This window comes from Suncus etruscus, chromosome 3 (genome assembly GCF_024139225.1).
Source record: "Suncus etruscus isolate mSunEtr1 chromosome 3, mSunEtr1.pri.cur, whole genome shotgun sequence".
Lineage (NCBI taxonomy): Eukaryota > Metazoa > Chordata > Mammalia > Eulipotyphla > Soricidae > Suncus > Suncus etruscus.
The window spans coordinates 128,842,252-128,864,061 of NC_064850.1; the positions used below are offsets into that span (position 1 = coordinate 128,842,252).

The window sequence follows — 21,810 nt, forward strand, 5'->3', positions numbered from 1 at the left end:
TCGCAACAAACGTGGTCCCTGTGCCCCTGTTGCAGCCTCCCCCCAGCCCCAGAGCTTTCCCAGGTCTGTCCCTTCCCGACCTCTGGGCCCCCTGACCTTGGCCACCCACCCCCTGTGACCTTTGACCTCCGGGTTCTGGGCCTTCCCCGACCTCAGGGGTAGGCTCCAGGACCCCTCTTGACTTCCGGGACGCCCAGTTTCGCCTCCCTCGGGGTTCTTCTCACTCCCTGCGTCTGTCCCTCCTGCCTGGAGCCCAGGTGGCACCCCAGAACTGAGAGAGGGTTCCTGGGGCCCTCACAATGGCGTACCCCACCCACCACGCGGTCCTCCTGCCCAACGCAGACGCAGACGCCAGGCCCGGTTCGGCTCACAGCTGCACAGCCGTTGCCCCCTTCCAGTCGTGACCTCGCTGTGGCGTTCGAAGGGAGCGCCCCCGCGCCTGCACAGGGCTCTTAAAAGCCACTGCCCCAGCAGTACCGCCCACGTGTCTGTCTCGTCCAATCAGCAACCGCTCCGGCACTTCTTCCCCCCCAGCCGCGTGCCTGTCTCGTCCAATCACCGACTGCCCCAGCATCCTCCCCCCCCCCACCAGCCGCGTGCCTCTCTCGTCCAATCAACAACCGCCCACCAGCACATGATAGGCCTCGTGCCCTTTTCGTTCAATCACAGCTGCTCTGAGGCCAGAGCTCTTCCTCCACGCCTTGCTGTCTGCGCTTGCGCAGGTGAGGGCTAGGGGGAGGACTCGCGAGTGAAGATGCCTGATGGGCCGGCCAGACGGAACTGACGTCACTGACAGGGCGCCAGGCTGTGCCAGGCAGGAAATGGCCTGGGGGCTGCTCGAGAGCCTACAGTTTTCCCGCCTTATCTGTAGACCGGGCGCTGAAAGTCAAAGACTCAAAATACAAAAGAAAGCTTATTTGGTTAACCAAGGTCCGAGCTTCATCCCACTAGGGGAAACTTGGCAAGGACCCCAACTCAAAGCTTCAGGAAGTTTATATAGAAATTACAAGCATTAACAGAACATTAACTTTATAATCATTTCATTGTATAGATGTCTTAATCACTGATTTTTTTTTTTTTGGCTCAATCTTGGTTGTCTAGGGATACCCTAATTCGAATTGTGGTGGTGGTGGTGGGGATACTCTGATTCAGACCCTGCTTCTCAAGCGTTACTCGGATTCAAGTTTTTGGTTGTTATGGGAGCCTTTTTCCAAGCTCACTCAACCCCTAGTTCCTTATTTCTTGAGGGCACCAACTTTGGTGTTATTTCTGAATTAACTCTTTCTATGCCTTCAGCTAGGAAAAGTACACTTTACTAGGGTTTGGGGCTTTTCATAGTCTAGAGTTCCTTATCATGGACTTATGGGGAGAAATCTTGGTTCTTATATTTCCCCCTTGGTCTTTGCCACAGGAAGGAGTTTAGGGGTACAGAAACCAAAGCAATGTCATCTCTAAGCAAAGGCACGCTATATTCTAACATCAGTAGTGGAAAATCTTGTGGAGCACAATCCAGAAGCCAAAGTTTAGGGGAGGGGTCCCCAAGGTGAGTTTGATCCAGAAACCCTCTATCCAGTCTGGGTAATAGTCCAAGTACAGTTCATTCTTGTTAGCAGTCCCACAGCCACTGCTGTCCTCTGGTACATCAGGATGATCTGCTCTGGTTCTGGAAGTTGTGTCAGCTGAATATGTAGCGGGTTCTTATTATTCTGCACCGCAAGGAGAGGGAAGATTCCTTTGGAAAGAAGGTTCCTGTAACTTAAATAGCTGTTAGTCTGAGGCTTTTTTTCTGCTCTGGATCTTCCTACACTTGGTGTTTATTTTTTTACCCTTAACATTTCTAAGAGAAGCAAAATCTTTGCTCCTTCTTTCCTTATACCACCCATCCTCTTTATATGAGTGTCCAGTTAATTTTTGCTACTTGCCCCAAACTCTGAAGTAGATATAATTTCCAATTGATGGATATCAATAGCCTTAGCTTATTGAATTCCCATTGCTCTTCTTTGCTTTTATTCACCTGAAAGCTTTTACCTTATGCTGGTATCTCATGCTACCTTAGTTGTTAAAGAGGCATTTGACAGATTGGGTTCTGTAATTTCAACACCTGAAAAAGAATTAGATCCATTAGGTAGGGGGATATAATTTTCCCAATAATTTTTGGCATTTGTGCGGTCATCAACCAGCCTTCCTCCGGATATGCTGCCTAGTGTTAGAGGTTGCCTGGAGGAGACGGTAATAAATATAGCTGAGTTACTTCTTTTTTACTTTTTCTATTTAGGCTGAGTATCCATACTCAGGTGATTGTATTTATAGTTTTCAGTTCTTTAAAACCTGGTCTATTTTATTCAGTAAGCACAATCTCATGTAGGTTTCCTTCAGAGAAGTAGGCTTTAAGTTAGGCCCACTAGAATGTATCTAATTACAGAAAAAAAGAAAAGCTTTTCTCTCCAGTGTAAATTTAAATTTTGCCAGATAGCTGAATAATCTAATTTTGGCTTGTTCCTTTGTATAAACACAGCAATACTGGAGAAATTTCCATCTTTGGGCACCCCATTACTTAAAGAGAGTTTCTGGGGATTGGTTAAAGACAGAGTAGATGATTTACCACTAAAGGCATTAATATTTATATGCCACTTCAAGGTAAAGATGAGGTCTAGGAGGCAGCAGTAATATCAATACAGTAAGCCAGGAAATCGCCTTGGTCCTCTCATTCCTGTAGGAGTGTCCTGAGCCTGTCCCACTCCCCTCTGGGTTTGGGAGATACTGACCTCCAGGGTTCTGGAAGGATCCTAGCCAGGTGCCTGCACACATTGCAGGATCCTGATGTGGGGGTTAGATGGCCAGTGCAACTTCCCAACTACTTCCTAGACACTTGGAATTCATGAGACCTGGAACTTGGCCTTCTGAGGCCTCGTTGGGGCCTTCCAGGGCCTAGCTGGGTGCCCATGTGCTATGCAGAGTCCTAACTTCAGGGTAGGATGACAGGTTCTAAGTTCACTTCTGTGTTATCACATCTGTTGGCAATATAGTTGTTCACAGTAGCCTCTTAGGATCCATTGCTTTTCCTGATGGTATGAATTATACTTTCTCCTCTTTTATTCCTGATACTGTTTTAAGTTTTTCTCAAAGTTCCCCCCTAACTCCAGATACAAGGAGTGGACAATACTTAGTTGACAAGTATCCAGGGAGCAGTACTTTTATATGAGAACAGTGAATAAATGACATAGGATGGGTTATTTATTATAAAAATAAATTGTCAAAGAGAAGACTCAATTATAGACTGAAAGCAATTATTGAGACTTTATTACAATTATTACAAACAATATTTTAGTGGTGCTTAACCATATCATTATTCAAACTTATATACAGATATTTATACAATGCTACATTTAAAAAACAGAATACTTAATGACAAAGTAATCACATTATGAACAGACTAATGTTATGGCCAGTAAATGAAATTCACAGTTACTATGAAGTTTTAAAAAAATAAAGAAATAATTACACACAATACAGTGATTACCTTACTGAGGAAATTTCATAGTTCAATCTAATATTTTACAAAACTATCAGGCAATACTTCACTGTATACAGATGAAACTTTAAAACAGATTATCTTACAGACCTTCACTATGATGGCCATAACATTAGCTTTAAGTTGTATATAGAATTTTACCATACAAAAAAAAAATAACACTTCAGTGTAATATAAAACAGTGACACATTCATCAGTTGTTCACAGGTAAAAGATTTTTTTAGTGTTCTTCTTTCTCTTTTCCTCTCTTTTCCTTTTCATCCTGTAGTGCAGTACCAAGCTTTTTGATAAGAACAGATAAAACTTTGTCCAGTGGGTCCATGACTCCTCTTTGAAGCCATTTAGGAATAGTAGTCCTGGCATGATGAAAGCCCAGTTTTTGAAGTATATAATCAACACCCACTGGGTCGATCTTTCTTCCAGTCCAAGAAATTAATCTAAAATAATCATAAATAATAATTAGGAGCAGAGTGCCTAAAGGTTGGGTAGATTCAAGTTTAAGAACATTATTAAGCTATTAAGCTTTCATATTTGGTTCAATACAAAATAGTTTTAGTATATGCATTTGAATGATCCTAAACTGGTGCCAGTCTACGGGTGTAGAAAGGTTGAAGATACTGGGGCTAGAGCGATAGCATAGCGGTATGGCATTTGCCTTGCATGCAGCTGACCCAGGACAAACCTAGGTTCAATCCCTGGCATCACATGTGGTCCCCCAATTCAGGAGCGATTTCTGAGCATATAGCCAGTTATAACTTGAGTGTCACTATGCCCAAAAACCAAAAAAAAAAAAAAAAAAGTTTGAAGGATACTTATCTGACCTTGTATCATCCCTCTGGCCTGTCATTTACAGCATTCTTAGATCAATCCTATGGCTTACCTCAGAGTGGGTTCCAGGTGCCATGTGTTGCACAAAAAGTCTCTCCAGTCCACAGTAGTATAAGTGATGCTGTCTTCTCGGTCTCTGTCGGAGGAATTCTCATCATGGATAACAATTGGGCTTTTCTGTCCTGATCGTGTAGCTAAAATCCGAGGTGGAAAAATGGCTGCAATGAAAAAAATAGATTAATACTCTAACTATGTATCTTAATTAGTATGAATTACTAGCAAACAGAATAATTTTCCATTTATCACTCTATTTGTGAACTGGCCAAAGCCTATTACATTTCCTAATCTGAAATAAATCTTGAACCATAAGTAAATGCTATGTATTAGCATTATACCTTCTCACACCTAAGCACTCTTTCCTCCCAGTAACTGTTATAATAACAAAGTTTGGTTTGGTAGTCAGACTAAGTCTGTCAGAATCATAATATACTGCTCCAAAGAAGGAAAATATTGTGACTTATTATTAAATTTAATGCATCTGATTTTTCTAATTTCCTATTGATTTTAATTACATCTTTGTCTCATAAATAAACATATAGTAACTCTGGCGGAAAATATAAAGTTATAATTTTCAATAGAACAGTAATGATGAATGTTTTTGATGAATAGAAAAAGGACTTTGAAGTAGATTTTGCTGATCAAATTATGGTTCTTCTGATACTGATATTATTCTACCAGCAGAAAAAAACCAAATACCACATAAACTATACAGAACTTAAGAAAAAAAGCTAATCATGCAGGGATGTTCTGGTCACCCAGATATATATAGTCATTTATCAACTTAAAAAGAATAACATTTTTTATTTTGATGTGAGTGATATTGACTAATTTTATTTCCTTGTACACAATTATTTTCTGTTTTTACAGATTTCTGTTTATAGTAGAAAAGTGTTTCTCTAAAAGTTGACTTTGCTTTTCATAAAAATTGAAATTAGAGATGATATAATTCTTAGAGCTTATACCAAAAATATAAATATACATTTAAATTTTATTAGGAGAGTATAAATCTAAACTCTCACAACTATGAGGAATGTGCAAGAAAATATACTAGGATACATCTGAGAGTTTTTTGTTGAGAAGTTTTTAGTATGTTTGAAGATTTTATATTTTTAATTTTTTTTTTTTTTGTGGTTTTTGGGTCACACCCAGCAGTTTGCTCAGGGGTTTTTCCTGGCTCCGTGCTCAGAAATTGCTCCTGGCAGGCACAGGGGACCATATGGGATGCCGGGATTCAAACCGATGACCTTCTGCATGAAAGGTAAACGCCTTACCTCCATGCTATCTCTACGGCCCCTATTTTTAAATTTTTAAATAAAATTTGGGTTTCTTGGTTGTCAAAAAAAAAAAAGAATAACATTTACCACCTTAGATGCCCAACAACAGATGAGTGGATCATGAAGATGTGGTACATATACACAATGGAATACTACATAGCAGTAAGAAACAATACAATCATGCAAGTTGCAGCAACATGGATGAAACTAGAAAATATCATGTTAAATGAAATAAGCCAGAAGATTAATACAGAATGATATCACTGATATGTGGCATTTAGAATAATTCCATGAAGAAACACACAGTCTAAATGGTAGATGCTCCGAACACTGTAAGTGACAAGGTGTAGTGAGGAGAAGTGATCGAACAGAAGAGGAGAAACACAAAACCTTTACTCTTTTTTATACTACCAAAAAATAAAAAAATAACCCTGCAACAATGGAAATAGCAGTTTAGATCAAACAGGTGTTCAATCAATCTCACAGTACAAAGGCCTATAATAATGTTCTAATATTTTTATCCACAGAATCAGGTGCAGAACATGATTGGAAGCCAGGGACTCCCAATCCAGTGCTCACTATCAGTATGTTTTAATGCCTTAAGTTAATTATGTATAAAATAACTCTTCAAATTCTTTACCTACAGAGGATCGTGGAGATATTGGTTGGACACTCTAATGTTGCAATTAGGTACTCTATCATGTTAGTTCTCACTATGATAACGTCTTTTTTTTTTTGGTTACACCCATGGGGTGCTCAAGGGTTACTCCTGGCTCTACACTCAGAAATTATTCTTGGTAGGCTTGGGAGGGGCCGGGCGGTGGCGCTAAAGGTAAGGTGCGCCTGCCTTGCCTGCGGTAGCCTTGGACGGACCACGGTTCGATCCCCCGGTGTCCCATATGGTCCCCCAAGCCAGGAGCAACTTCTGAGCGCATAGCCAGGAGTAACCCCTGAGCGTTACCGGGTGTGGCCCAAAAACCAAAAAAAAAAAAAAAGGCTTGGGAGACCATATGGGATGCTGGAATTTGAACTACCATTCATCCTAGGTTGGCTTTGTGCAAGGAAAACGCCCTTGTAATCGCTGTGCCATCTCTCCGGCCCCAACAATGTCTTGATAAAATACTTCAATCTACTCATTTCCTTTTGATTACTGTATATACTCGAGTATAAGCTGACCCCTTAATTTTACCGTAAAAACTGGGAAAAGTTAGTAACTTGAGTATAAGCCAAGGTGGAAAATGCAGCAGACACTGGTAAATTTAAAAAATAAAAATATGTACCCAAAATAATTACAATAATTGAGGAATCAGTAAAAAAAATAAGTAAATACATGATTACATTTATAATACATGATATATATAAGTATATATATAAACATCACATTAATCCATAGTATTCAATAGCAACTTTAATGAAGTGAATAAATCATTTAAGTCAGTAAAGCACTGTAATTAAATGGTTAAGAATCCTAAATCTGGGGCCGGAGAGATAGCATGGAGGTAAGGCGTTTGCCTTTTATGCAGAAGGTCATCGGTTCGAATCCCGGCGTCCCATATGGTCCCCCCGTGCCTGCCAGGAGCAATTTCTGAGCACGGAGCCAGGAATAACCCCTGAGCACTGCCGGGTGTGACCCAAAAATCACACAAAAAAAAAAAAAAAAAAAAAAAAAGGAATCCTAAATCCTTATACTCCAAAATCCTTGATTATAAGGATTCAGGATTTATAAACATTTATTTACATGACTTTATTGCCTTAAATGGGTTTTTCACTTAATTAAATGTGCCATTGAATATTGTGGGTTAAATAGTTCAGTGGCATACAGTTTAGTTTAGCCGCCTACCTCTTCAGCTCAGCTGAACTGAACTGGATTGAAATGAAGCACTGCCCATGCCAGCGGACAGCAGAAGACAACTGGAGACTACATGCATTTGATTTGGTGCATGTACATCGAATCAAATAACCTGTATGACCTGAGTATAAGCCGAGTTTGGGGTTTTAGCACAAATTTTGTGCCAGAAAAACTTGACTTATACTCAAGTATATATGGTATGTCTTCTACTATAAACCTAAAGCTTGTGATGGTTGAGACCACTGAAATAGACAACTGCACACCATAGACTTATGTTACAGAATCCACTCACTGAGTATATTTTTACAAATTGCTATTATCCCTTTCCTCTTTTTTAAAAAATTATTATTTCTTCTTTCCCCCTTTTCTCTCTTTCTAACCCAGATGCCTCACAACAGATGAACAGCTAAAGAAACTGTGGTACATATACACAATGAGATATTATGTAGCCGTCAGAAGAGATGAAGTCATGAAATTTATGTGGATGTACATGGAATCAATTATGCTGAGTGAAATAAGTTAGAGGGAGATAGACACAGAATAGTCTCACTGATCTATAGGTTTTAAGAAAAATTAAGGACATTATTATAATAATCCCCAGAGACAATAGGAGGACCAGCTCACAATATGAAGCACACCACAAAAAGTAGGTGCAGTTAGGGAAATAACAACACTAACAACTATCATGACAATCTATTTTTTTGGTTTTTGGGCCACACCTGGTGACGCTCAGGGGTTACTCCTGGCTATGCACTCAGAAATCGCTCCTGGTTTGGGGTCCATATAGGACGCTGGGGGGATCGAACCGTGGTCCTAGTGCCCCCCGCAAGGCAGACACTTTACCACTTGCGCTACAGCTCTGGCCCCTATCATGACAATTTTAATCAGATAAGTAGAATGCCTGTCTCAAATACAGGCAAGAGTTAGGAAGGAGGGAGGGGGGGCATTGGTGGGAATGTTGCACTGGTTGAAGGGGGGTGTTCTGTTTATGACTAAAACCCAACTACAATCATGGTTTTTTTTTTTTTTTTTTTTTATTTTTCGGGTCACACCCATTTGATGTTCAAGGGTTACTCCTGGTTAAGCACTCAGAAATTGCCCCTGGCTTGGTGGGACCATATGGGACGGCGGGGGATTGAACTGCAGTCCTTCCTTGGCTAGTGCTTGCAAGGCAGACACCTTACCTCTAGTGCCACTCGCCAGCCCCACAATCATGCTTTTAATCATGGTACTTAAATAAAGATTTAATATAAAAAAATAAAATAAAATAAATTATTTTTCTTCTTTCCTTTTCTCTCTTTCTTTCTCTCCTTCATTTTCAATTCAAGCTATGGTACTATTATATCATAATGCATATGCTTTCAGCTTCTTTCCAGGGCAGGAACCCTGATGCACAAGATCCGATGGATAATACTACATAAGGTAGACTCCTCTTATAGGGCTTACTTTCATATTGCATATATCAACACAATATTCTGTGACAGGTTTCATCTACTATCTGGGAGAGAAAGACTGTCAAGCTTTCAAATCTAGATATAAATTAAATTTTAAAGCAGATAGGAAAATTAGTTACCTATGACTGGTATGTGCTGGTATTGCTGGTACAAAGGCTAGATAATGTATGCACTATCCACATATTTTCATCAGTATCTCACACATTTAGGGGAATAGTAATGAAAGAACAGTCTCACCTTAACTAAGTGGTCACTTCAACCAATTTTATTTCAAATAATTACTTCTTCATGAAAATTGAACAAATTATCCCAACAAGATTTATAAAAAGATTATATTCTCATGATATAGTTATAACTGTGTAGTAATTTTTATGATGATAACCATCCATTAGGAGAGCATTCTATTGTAACACAACCAATTCCACTGGGATATGACTTTTAATGGGCAAATCTTAAATTTCCAGTGAGTAATTCATCAAAACAAGTGACCATGTTCATTTGGGCACTAGATTGCTAGCACAGGATTAGGATGCATGCTTTGCATGTGCCTGATCCCAGACTGATCTCCAGAGCACTACTGGGTAAGGGAGGGAGTTACTTCACTTTGATTAGAAGTATTTCATCAGAGTTCCTTTATTTATACTTTTTTTTTTTTTTAAACAACCACTCACCTTTTTCTTTTTCTTTCAAATAAGCAGAAACAAGGTCGTGGAGGAACATGATGAGTTCAGCATCCATGGTCACGCAGATGTGGTCAGTAAACTCTGTAACCACGCTGCACTCCACCTTGGGCTTCAGACTGGCATCTGCCATAGTAAATGAAGTTCTTTATAGTCATAAATGAAATACATTCCTTACCTATGAATATGGGAGCCATATAAGTACAGTTATAGGGGAAGGAGTAATTTCCATAAAGGTGGAGACTGGCATTTGTTCCTTATCTAAGCTCTACTCATGCATTTCTCTCATCCTTTCCATCTTACTGAAGAGAAAATGGCTCCACCAATATATTACAGGCTTGACCAGAGGTTTTATGGATTGTAAAAAAACCCAATTCCTTAAGTATGTTAATATTACAGAAGTTAATCTTGGGAAAAGAGCAGCTATATCAAGTTCCTTTAGAATTTATTAGTAACTGAAAATCAGAGTTTCCCACATACCCTGGAGTGATGGTTCCTGTGGTTCTTGAACATGAATAGATTTAAAGTCAAGCTGCATCCTAGGGAGTGCAAATATTGTCTCTGTTTCATGATTGTAGCTAGATCCTCCTCTAAATCCACTTAGCAGACTGGAGTTCTTCACAGTAGTGCTGTTCTCAGCATTATTTGCATCAACATTTCGAAGAAGGTTTAGCTCTAGGTAGGAAACAAGGAAAGAACAGGCATGACTCACTTCTATAGTTTTCATGTCACCTACAACTTGTTTTCTATAAGCCAGGAATTACTCAATATTTAGACCTAGGGCTATATATACTTCTTATACATATAAATAGCCACTTGAACATTGTTTCTCAAGTTTTAGAATGAGTATGAATTCACATCTGAATGTGAGTTTAAATTTAAAACATTCAACAGATTAGGGGCCGGAGAGCTAGCACAGTGGTAGGGCCTTTGCCCTGCATGTAGAAGTACGGTGGTTCGAATCCCGGCATCCCATATGGTCCCCCGAGCCTGCTGGGGGCTATTTCTGAGCGTAGAACCAGGAGTAGCCCCTGAGTGCTGCCGGGTGTGATCCAAAAACCACATATTAAACAAATCAGGTATAAATCTTGATTTCCCCAACATCTGTGCTGTGGTTACATCATGACTATCTTTTTTCTGGACATGCAGATAGTTTAACATGTTGAAGCCAGTGCACTGTTGTATTTCTTGCCATTTAGGAGTTTCATTAAATATTACTTTTTTCGGGGCCGGGCGCTAAAGGTAAGGTGCCTGCTTTGCCTGCGCTAGCCTTGGACGGACCGCGGTTCGATCCCCCGGTGTCCCATATGGTCCCCCAAGCCAGGAGCAACTTCTGAGCACATAGCCAGGAGTAACCCCTGAGCGTTACCGGGTGTGGCCCAAAAACCAAAAAAAAAAAAATATTACTTTTTTCACTATAAATGAAATTTCTGAAATTATTAACATGTAAAATTTCAACTATATGGTATGTGGTGGCATATCTATGTTTTAAGTTTGTTCAGTATGCTAATAGCTCCTCCTGAGTACTCCAATCAAAACCAATCCTCTTTTCCAAAACCTTGAAAAACAAGTAAGTCAAATGTGCCTGATATCTAATTTACTTCCTGATCCCAGAACTATTTTATCAGTCACTGATTCCTATGTTCAGTGCCATCTTACCCTGTCAGTTTGTTAGAAATGAAATTGGAGAACCATTTATAAAAGGGTGCCCTGTCTCAAATACAAATAGAATTTCACAGGACCAGTGAATCTAATCAAATGAGAAAACTCATCAGCTTGACTTCTGAACACAAGGTTCAGAATGGCTAGAATAAATAAAATGGGAATCTGTTTATATGGGAATCTATTATAGTTATTACTATGTAATAAATTTCTTATTCTGCCAATGTTTAGTGTTTTAAAGTTAAATGATTTCATTTATTTCCAATTTCACTTTGAATATTTTTAGTTATACCTAAAATAATTATGATCTGATTGTTATTGAGTGGTGAATTATGTCCTAATACTGTTGTTTGTACCAGGAGTAAAGAGAAACAAAGCAATGAAAATCTCCCATAAATAGAAGTCGAAATTGTGAAAACAGTCTAGTCACTTTTTGAGTATCCCACCTTCATTTCTTGTGGCTGTCACATAGTTAAACCATTCTTTCACACTTGCTACTCCATGAGGTGGATTTTCATGGCGACGCCTTGTGATCTTGGTTATTGTTGCCATCGGGCTTTCTAAAGCACCACATGGTTTGGTGACCATGGTGTTATGACCCAGATGAAAATCCAGGGTTTGTACAATGTAAGTGGAATGGTCACTGGAACCTAGGAGTAATAAAGATTTTTTTTAATGTTTTCTCTGATTCTCAGGCAGGGAATGGAGTAAGACATAAACTGCAGACAAGGAGCATAATTTAAAATAAATCACCAGATATTTTTCTTTTAGTTATGAAAAATTATCTCCAGTAAGATAAAGAGCATTGACTCAAGAGAGTCAAAAGTTCAAAACAACTGAATACTAGTCTTGACTACGACCAGATGTCTTTTCTACAGTTTCTATAAATACTATCTTAGTATGAAGCTTGCACTCCACTTGATATGCATCCTAGCTCCCAGACAGGAACTTCTGATAGGTTAGGTCAGCGTTTTTCCACTAGTGTGCCATGAGATACTATTTGGTGTGCAGTGGGAAAAATTCCAATTTTACCCATAACATGTGGCTTCAGCTCACAAATAGACCTATCATTAGATTATTTAATAATAAGTAATTATAAAATAATTTTTGTGTTTATTTGACTCCTATTAAAGAGAATTTCTTTATATATAGTCAATACAGGCACAGAGTTAAATTTTTTTTTAACATTTTCTAATGGTGGTGTGCCTTGTGATTTTTTTTTTTTTCATGAAAAAAGTGTGCCTTTACACAAAAAGGTTGAAAAACACTGGGTTAGGTACATGATAATAGAGATGAAATCAGAAATCAGAGAAAAGAAAACTACTTGCAGAAGATAAGAATGTATCACTTTACCGTCTTCCCAGATCTTCTGAGCTTCAGTCCAAAAAGCAATATTTGGTTCTTCTAAATGAAAAAGGGCCCAAGATTTTGACCGGAAATTTGGACCATGGAAACAAGCCAGTGTCATGTGGTTCCCATGTAAACTCATTGATCCTCCAAACTGCATTCCATCCTCTGGAAGTGGGATCTGAAACAGGGAGATGTGGCATCCTGATACCACCTTCAGCACTCCAGGCCAGTGGCGATGGTGAGCTGCATCCAGCACTGCAAGAAAACCAGACCATTTTACCCTGGTGCCGTCCATATGTGTCCAATGGCAGATGGGACACCAGAGTTGCCTTATACATGGAGAGGATTTAGGGAGGGGAATGAAAACAAGGATCAGACACCTGGTCAACCTGAAGTAGAAAGATACAGTATGAAAAAAAAATTATGTTTATGGATGGAGTTGTAACTAGCATTGCTATAAAGATTAAAGACTTAGAAAAGTGTGGGCATAAAATTTTTATAGTTCTCCCATTACCTTTGTATTCTAAGTTTTCCATCATTTCAATCACAAAAGTGGTCTGAGAGTAACTTCAAAAACAGTATTACTGCTTATGCTTAAAGTGTCCAAATTAGAAGCAACATTATCTGGGAATCTGAATCAGGCTGCATTTTAAGATGTAGTGACCAAGAAAAAAGTGATAAACATTTTGTTTCCCGTTTCCCACATTATCTATCTCATGGATGCAACCACAGATCATGTCTTATTAGATGGCATTTCTCTTTAGTTTCCTTCACTCTCAGTTATCCTTAAGCCTGTTAACTTCCATCAGAAGGAACTTTTTTTGAAGAACAACCATTTTAAGGAAATCAAAAAAAGATGACATCAAAAGGAAGAACAACTTAAAAATAAAAGAAGGTAGGTCATTCTTAGGAACAAAAAGCTGAAGATTTGAGTAGACATATAGCTAAGCTATTGCTTTGGATTGTGTCTACTAATTTGGATACTTTCTATGTGGAATGTGGTTTAAAAAAATAGAGGACAAATGGTTATAAAAGTGTAAAGATAAGTTTCTACTGCTGACTGGAAAAAGTCTATAAAATATTAAGGGCAGAAAACAGTAATGAAGTAAGTGGTTCTAAGTGCCATTTACTTGGGGTATGTATGTTAATATTTTCTATCCCCTTCCCCCAAGCACATGTACTGATCTGTGTTACTAAAAAAGATTGTTTTGATTATCCACCACTTTTATATTTTAATATTCTAGTTAAAGTTACCTAGATTCCTGAAGTGACCTCCTGACTTCTATTAACAATCACTTGTTGATTCTGCACATAGGTGAAAATTAAAACTGTGTTTTTGTTTGTTTGTTTTGTTTTGTTTTTTTACCATATCTGGTGAGGCTCAGGGGTTACTCCTGGCTCTGTGCTCAGGAAACACTACCTATGATGCTCAGGGGACTGTATGGGACACCATGGATTGAATCTGGGTCAGCATGTACAAGGCAAAGGTCCTATTGTACTATTACTTTGGTCTCGTAAGAATAAATATTTTAAGAAAATATCTGACCTTTTAAGAATGCTCCTGTGACTAGACTTCATCTTAGAAATCTACCTCTGGCCAGTCTGTGAATGCAGGGTTAGCTTCCAGTACAGAATTGCCTCCCACAATTGAGTAAAAGCCTCCTGCCTCCACCAATCCTCTTTCCTGACCACCTTTCTAAAGTAGTGACCTCTCGTGCTAATGTTTTCAGTACTTTCTCTATCTGAAACCATCTTGTATACCTAGTTTGTAAAGTGATAGATGGTCCTTCTCCCCTTGAATAGAAGCTCCATGAGGGTGGTAAGACCATGATCCATTAAGAGATCTCCCAAGACCATGCTATTGAAGATGGTTTATGGAGCCAAAGAGGTATAGATCAATAGCTTGAGTTTATACTTTCTATGTAGGAAACCCAAGTTCAGTCTCTGGCACAAGAACCCCTGGGAATAAATCCTCTAGCCACTGAGCTAAGAATACCCTCTAAACACTGTTGGGTGTGGCCCCAAAATCAGGAGAAAAAAAAAAAGAACATGGTTAATTCCTAATGTTACAGTAAATGAATCCAGATTCAGCTGTTCTGACACCAGAGACTGCTCTAAACTGGACATGGTATTGTCATACTGGCATTCAAATGCATGGAGTATGGCTAAAAATGAGTTGTGGCAGGAGATAGGATACTGACTTCCAAAAGGAGGGAATGATTCCTCTCAAGTAGGAGATAACTTTGCTGGGTGAACAGGATGAATGCATGTGTACTTACTTGGTAAGTATAGAATATAAGGATTATTTTTCTTGGTATTGGACATTAAACTTAAGGCTTTGCACATGAAGGACATGTGCCTTATTGCTAAGACACATTCCCAAGTCCAATGAACAGTTTTTAACTGACTGTTATGTCTATTTAGTGAAAAGATAAAACACTTATAAAGTATCATTCTGATTCTTACATTGCTCCTGTGAACTTCTCTCTAGGTTGTTGGTCATTGTCTTAGGTGGAAGGTAAGGAACTGGTCCCCATGTAGACAAAGCTCGTTTGCTGGTATCAAACTGCTGTGTGAAAAACTCCTGTAGCTTCATTCCTATTTTTATCAAATCTGGTGTGGTTGATCTTGAGATCATCACTTGGAAAATATCCCACTTCAAATCTCCATGGACAAAAATTTCACTAGAACATGAAAAAAATTCTTACCATATAAGTTATCAAAGAGTTCAAAAGAACAAGAGTTCTTTTCCCCACCCAGCTTTGTTCATTCACGCAGAATAAACTCAGCAAATGACACAATATATAACTACCTCTTATCAGCCATGCTTGAATCCAGGGTATTATACAGATTTACTTTCCATTCATCCTGAAGTTTAAGGTCAGCATTACTGAAGATCCCCATGAGGATACTAGAGCCCATGTAATCAACACGAGCCTCTGTGGAACCCATAGTGATTTGAATTTTGTGGCTGGGTTGCTGATTTGGATGTTCAGAAATGTGAGCTAAAAAACAGAAACAGGAATTTTCACAGAAAAGCCTAATGGAAAAAAAAGTTTTCAAAAACATTTTTTCAGTATATTTTTCAGTTGGAAAGTCTTAACATACCAACCATCTCCAAAGCATTGACATCTATGGTCCCTCCAACGACACCTCCTTTAGAATCTAACTGTGATCGTCCCAGGCCCACAGACATGCTTATCTCTCGATCTCGATTACTTCCAACTGAGAGACGGCCCTGGCTTTTTAGACCACTTGTTGTCCAGCTGAAAAAGAAGGAATGTTAACTAGATACCGGGTTCTAAATGTACAGAATTAAAATGAAAGCCAAGTGTTTTGTAAAAGTTTGACAAATTCTTATATAAGTATGTTGGCCAAATTTTTCTTTTTTTAAAAAATTAAATTTATCTTTTTAAAAAGTAATAACTGGCTTCAATGCAATCTTTATGAAAATTTTTTTAGTACAGAACAATGGTAAATTTGTATGGAATCACAAAAAAAACCCTCCAAATTTCCAAGAACCATGAGAAAAAAGAATAGTGGTATTATGGTCTCGGACATTAAATGATACTATAAAGGGATACCAGAATAAAGCAGATACACAAATCAACAGAACAGATATGAGTCCAGAAGATAACCCACACATGAGTTAGAGAGGTTAGCACAATAGGTAAGATGTTTGCCTTGCCCATAGCTAACCTAGTTTCAATTCCTGGCCAAATTTTTCAATATTAAAGCTTTTGCTTTTTCAATATTAAAGCTTTTGCTTTCTACAACATAAAATTATGAAAGTTTTGTTTTCTTTGCATCTGAGTTGCTTACTTAGTGTTTCCCATTACGTTGCTCATGTTCATTTGAACATTTAATTGCTTCAAGTTAATAGCAAATACGACAAGTGTTTCCCATGGAGTTCCTTGTTGGCTTGCTGCTTTATTTGATTTATTAAAAGGAGTTGATGTTTTTGACAGTGAATCTAAAAAAAAAATCAGATGCATGTTATATAACAAAAACCTTAACATGAAGACCCAAATAGTAACACTATTTTGTATTAATGCCTGCTTTTTTAATAGCTGTCACTCTACCTCTAAAGCCATCTGCTTACTGAGTGTATTAAATCTTAAAGTGCACAAACTTCATCTTCCTAAAGAAATGTTGGTGAGCATCAGCAGGGATTATCCTCACAAAGGAGAAATAGCACAGTCTCAGAAATAGAAACTGCTCTTTGGAGTTCTGTACTGGCTCATCAGGTTCATGGTCTTTTCTTTGATACAAACTGATCATTTGTGTATCTTCAGACACATGAGGGAGCTAACTGACTATCCAGAGCCAACCTACACACTGGAGGTTTGCTTTCTTTGTGAAAATCCACACCCCATGGAGCACACACTAATCCTATCTCAGCAATCTACTTGTCCTTTCTGGAAACATTTGGAGTTGGTTTGGTTTGGGGACATACCCTCTCTTTTATTTCCATAAAAATTGGAATGAGTCTATATTTGCACTTGTGGTAGAAATCTGGGAGTAACTAAGGAAGGTTTTATCTTGGTATCATTGGAGGGCTGTGTCTCACTGACAGACAGCAGCAGTGTTACCTCTTCGAGGAACTGAAGAATCAGACACACTCCTGGATCTTACAGAAGCTGGGGATCTCAGGTTCTGTGCTGCTGTGCTTGGTGACATGGTGCTCCCTGTCACATGCTCATTGAACACATTAGGAGACTGAGGCATGTGGGTGAAGGACGCCGACTGGCTGGGCTGCTCCCAGGTCCTGCAATAGGCTTTTCTAGATGATTCAGGGGACATGTGCTGGCTGACACCTTCAATGGAATCAGGTGTTCCTGGGCCAGAAGCTAATAACCAGAATGAAAACAAATTAACCAGTCTTATTTCCATAATAGAAATGAATAAATCTCATCTTTTCTAATTATTACAGATTCTCTTCTATTTGATGACTGTAGAGCAAATCAGTGTGCATAGTACAGAGTACATATATCCAGGCCCAATTCCTACTATTTTCTTTTACCTTTTTTTGTTTTTGTTTTTGTTTTTGTGTCACACCTGGTGACACTCGGGTTACTCCTGGCTATGCGATCAGAAATCACTCCTGGCTTGGGGGACCATATGGGATGCAAGGGGATAGAACTATGGTTCATCCTAGGTTAGCGTGCACAAGGCAAACGCTCTACCGACTTGTACCACCGCTCTGGCCCAGTTCCTACTATTTTTTGAGGTAAACACACATTTCTACAGCAACCATTAATCATGAGAAAAAGGCCAGGCAATATGGTATCATATCTCTGTGATTAACCTAGATGACTAATTCCATACTTTACAAATGATAGAATCATCATCACGAAATAAAAGTATTTTATTTGATGCTGTAATGACACACCCAGTGGTACTGCTTGTCTATCACCATGTCAGAATAGGAGATAAAGGCATCTGTTGTATTAGTAAGTAAAAATGAGTGGTACAACTTACAAAACTTACAAATAGGAATAACAAATAGTTACAAATAACTTACAAATAGCAATTAATATTTGTTTTATTATCAAACACAAATGTTATTACTATTGTAAAGAAAGTTAAAAGCAATGGGTATTTATAATAGCACAACAAGCTTACTTGGCAAATTTATTGTTTGGTCTCCAAGAAATAGGCGTCTTGCAATACTCCTCCTGTACCAAGCTCTTGGAAAGGCCAGAATTTCACTGAGTCGGCGCATATCATATTTAAAAGAGGCAGACCCTATATCACAAACAGCTGATACACAATATAAAATTTATTAGAAATAGTTCGTTTTTAAATTCATGCATAATTTACCTGATTTCCAAACTCCTTAATGTTTTCACATAATAAGTTATAACAACATATCATACAAGTGAATTAGAATTTAGGAAATACAAAAACACATAATTTGCTCTTTTAGTAGTAGTATATCCTATTACTATTGGTCCCACTTTTTGTTTTTAGATCACACCTAGTAAGGGATTACTTACACCTCGTAAGAGATTACTCTGGACTCTGCACTCAGGATTTACTCCTGATGGTGCTCAGGTGATCACATAGGATGCTAGGAATTGAACATGGTTTGGCCATTTACAAGGCAAGTGCCTTATCCACTGTACTATTATTCTGGCCCTGGCCACCTTTCCTTTTTGACAGGGCTCTTTGCAATTCTGTTACCATCTTTCTACGAAGTTCTCAGAGGTCTGAATGAAGGTTCTCAGATACACTGAATGGGCCATTAGGCTGAGATGGAATACAAACTAACTACCTATGTGATGAAAACTATTGCTTGCCTTTAAAAATGTAATTTGTGAGACTGATAAGATTTAGTGCCACCTCCCAGCTCTCTTCTGAATACCTGTTACCCACTGTTCACCAAATGTGGAACTTGCATGCCTGTGTCTCCCAGGACTAAGATTCTATTGCAGCCTGGGCTCATGTCTACACATGCCCATGAGCCCTGACTTAATGCTAGAAAAATTTTAATTAGAAAAATTAAATTAATTATTAGATACGGGGCTAATATCTAAGATATACAAGGTACTGAGAGAATTCAACAAGAAAAATACTTCTAACCACACTAAAAAAATAGAGAGAAGAAATGAACAGTCCCTTCCTCAAAGAAGAAATACAAATGATCAAAAGACACATGAAAAAATGCTCCACATCACAAATTATTAGGAAAATGCAAATCAAAACAACAATGAGGTACTATCTCATGCCACAGAGACGGCATACATCACAAAGAATAAGAAAAATAAGTGCTGGCGGGGATGTGAGGAGAAAGGAACTCTTCATTTACTGCTGGTGGGAAAGCCATCTAGTCTAGCCTTTATAGAAAACAATATGAAAATTCCTCAAAAAAACCTAGAAATTGTGGGGTCAGAGAGATAGCATGGAGGTAGGATGTTTGCCTTGCTTTCAGAAGGATAATAGCTCGAATCCCAGCATCCCATATGGTCCCCTGAGCCTGCCAGGAGCGATTTCTGAGTGTAGAACCAGGAGTCACCCCTGAGCGCAGCCGGGTGTGACCCAACCACCAAAAAAAAAAAAAAAAAAAAAAAAAGCAGCCCTGGACATTGAGCTCCCATATGATCCAGCTATACCACTCCTAGGAATATACCCTAGGAACACAAAAACACAATACAAAAAAGCCTTCTGCACATCTATATTCATTGCAGTGCTATTTACAATAGCCAGAATCTAGAAATAACCCAGATGCCCGACAACAGATGAATGGCTAAAGAAACTGAGGTACATACACACAATGGAATACTATGCAGCCATCAGGAAAAATGAAGTCATGCAATTTTCCTCTATATGATGGACATGGAAACTATTGTGCTTAGTGAAATAAGTCAGAGGGAGAGAGAAGACACAGAATAGTCTCACTCACCTATGGGATTTAAGAAAAATAAAAGACATGATTGTAATAACACCCAGAGACAATAGAGATAAGGGCTGGAAGAACCAACCCACAATATGAAGCTTACCACAAAGAGTGGTGAGTTCAGGTAGAGAAATAACTACATTGACAACTATCATGACAATGGTAGTGAGTGAGAGAAATAGAATGCCTATCTCGAAGACAAGCAGGGGGTGGGGGAGGAAGGTGATGGGGGCACTGGTGGTGGGAAGGTTGCACTGGTGAACTGAAACCTAACTACAAACATTTTTATAACCCTGGTACTTAAATAAAGATATTAATTTTTTTTAAAAAGAAAAATGTATTTAAAAAAGAAAAATTAGATTAAATACCAGATATATTTATTAGTGTGGTGTCCATTTTGCTTGAAGACTTGTTCATTGACTGACTTTCAAAAAACGAGGCACCGCCTGAACGCCTTATCCGAGATAAACTCACTTTTACAAACTCAAGGTTTATACTGAGTGAGTCCTTACGACCAGTGACTGAAGTTGGTTCCTCATCCACATTCCCTGTAAAACACAAGCATAAACACTTCAAATATTTATTTTTTAAAAAACTTTATTTATTGATTAATTGGTTGCTGGGCCACACCCAGTGGTGCTCAGGAGTTACTCCTGGCTCTTCACTCAAAAATTGCCCCTGGCAGGCTGGGGGACCATATGAGTGCTGGGAATTGAATCGGGTCCCTCCCAGGTTGGCAGCATACTAGGCAAATGCCCTACCACTGTGCTATCTCTCGGGCTCCATTCACTTTAAATATTTATACATGAGTCTCCCAGCAGCCTGATTATACAGGATGATTCAATATACTGATTTATGTCATCAGCTAGAACTACTTCAGGAGAATAAAATTTAAGAACATCAAAAACCCCCCAAAAAACAAAACAAAATGAAAAAACAAGAAAAACCTGGGGCTGGAGAGATAGCATGGAGGTAGGCGTTTGCCTTGCATGTAGAAGGACGGTGGTTCGAATCCCAGCATCCCAGATGGTCCCCCGAGCCTGCCAAGAGCGATTTCTAAGCATAGAGCCAGGAGTAATCCCTGAGCACTGCTGGGTGTGACCCAAAAAGTTCCAAAAAAAAAAAACCCCAAAAAACAACAACCCACAACTAACCAAATAAACAAAAAACTAAGAACATCAAGAACATCAGGGTTCCCATGACCGTAAGAATGATTTTTAGGGGCTGGAGGGATAGCATGGAGATAAGACATTTGCTTTGCATGCAGCAGGATGGCCGTTAGAATCCCGGCATCCTATATGGTCCCCTGAGCCTGCCACGAGCAATTTCTGAGCGTAGAGCCAGGAGTAACCCCTGAGTGCTGCTGGGTGTGAACCAAAACCAAAAACAAACAAACAAAAAAAAGAATGATTTTTACAGCCCTTCTCCAAAAAAAAACCCCTAGAATTACCATAGAGTATCTTTTCCTCATTTATCAAATTATTCCTTTTGAGCTAAACCTGTACTTTAAACTGCCAATAGATTTTGATTTTATTAAATAATATGAATAGCCCTATGTTAAGTCAGGAAACATGATGCACACTAAAAATTTACTAATTGTAGAACATTCATCTTAAACTGAAAATTGGTAAGAAATAAACATTTAAATAACAAGAAACCTTGTTTTAGTGATGCAAAATAGTTTTTAATTAAATTAATATTTTTGCTTAGAAAGATGTGAGA

At 38.7% G+C, this 21,810-nt stretch overlaps 1 protein-coding gene across 1 annotated transcript in view; it reads right to left on the bottom strand.

Annotated features, from left to right (window-relative positions):
- Window positions 1-3,270: 3,270 nt before the first annotated feature.
- BLTP1 (bridge-like lipid transfer protein family member 1) overlaps window positions 3,271-21,810 on the bottom strand; it is a 144,109-nt gene continuing 125,569 nt past the window's right edge. Inside the window, exons 74-86 of the mRNA XM_049769935.1 lie at window positions 20,457-20,636; window positions 18,315-18,452; window positions 17,282-17,539; window positions 16,512-16,662; window positions 15,798-15,955; window positions 15,502-15,694; window positions 15,156-15,373; window positions 12,693-12,944; window positions 11,786-11,989; window positions 10,158-10,352; window positions 9,669-9,803; window positions 4,413-4,578; window positions 3,271-3,969 (exon numbers count right to left, since the gene is read on the bottom strand). Coding sequence (XP_049625892.1) covers window positions 3,753-3,969; window positions 4,413-4,578; window positions 9,669-9,803; window positions 10,158-10,352; window positions 11,786-11,989; window positions 12,693-12,944; window positions 15,156-15,373; window positions 15,502-15,694; window positions 15,798-15,955; window positions 16,512-16,662; window positions 17,282-17,539; window positions 18,315-18,452; window positions 20,457-20,636 — 2,465 coding nt within the window. The 3' untranslated portion in view covers window positions 3,271-3,752. The remainder of the gene's footprint in view (window positions 3,970-4,412; window positions 4,579-9,668; window positions 9,804-10,157; window positions 10,353-11,785; window positions 11,990-12,692; window positions 12,945-15,155; window positions 15,374-15,501; window positions 15,695-15,797; window positions 15,956-16,511; window positions 16,663-17,281; window positions 17,540-18,314; window positions 18,453-20,456; window positions 20,637-21,810) is intronic.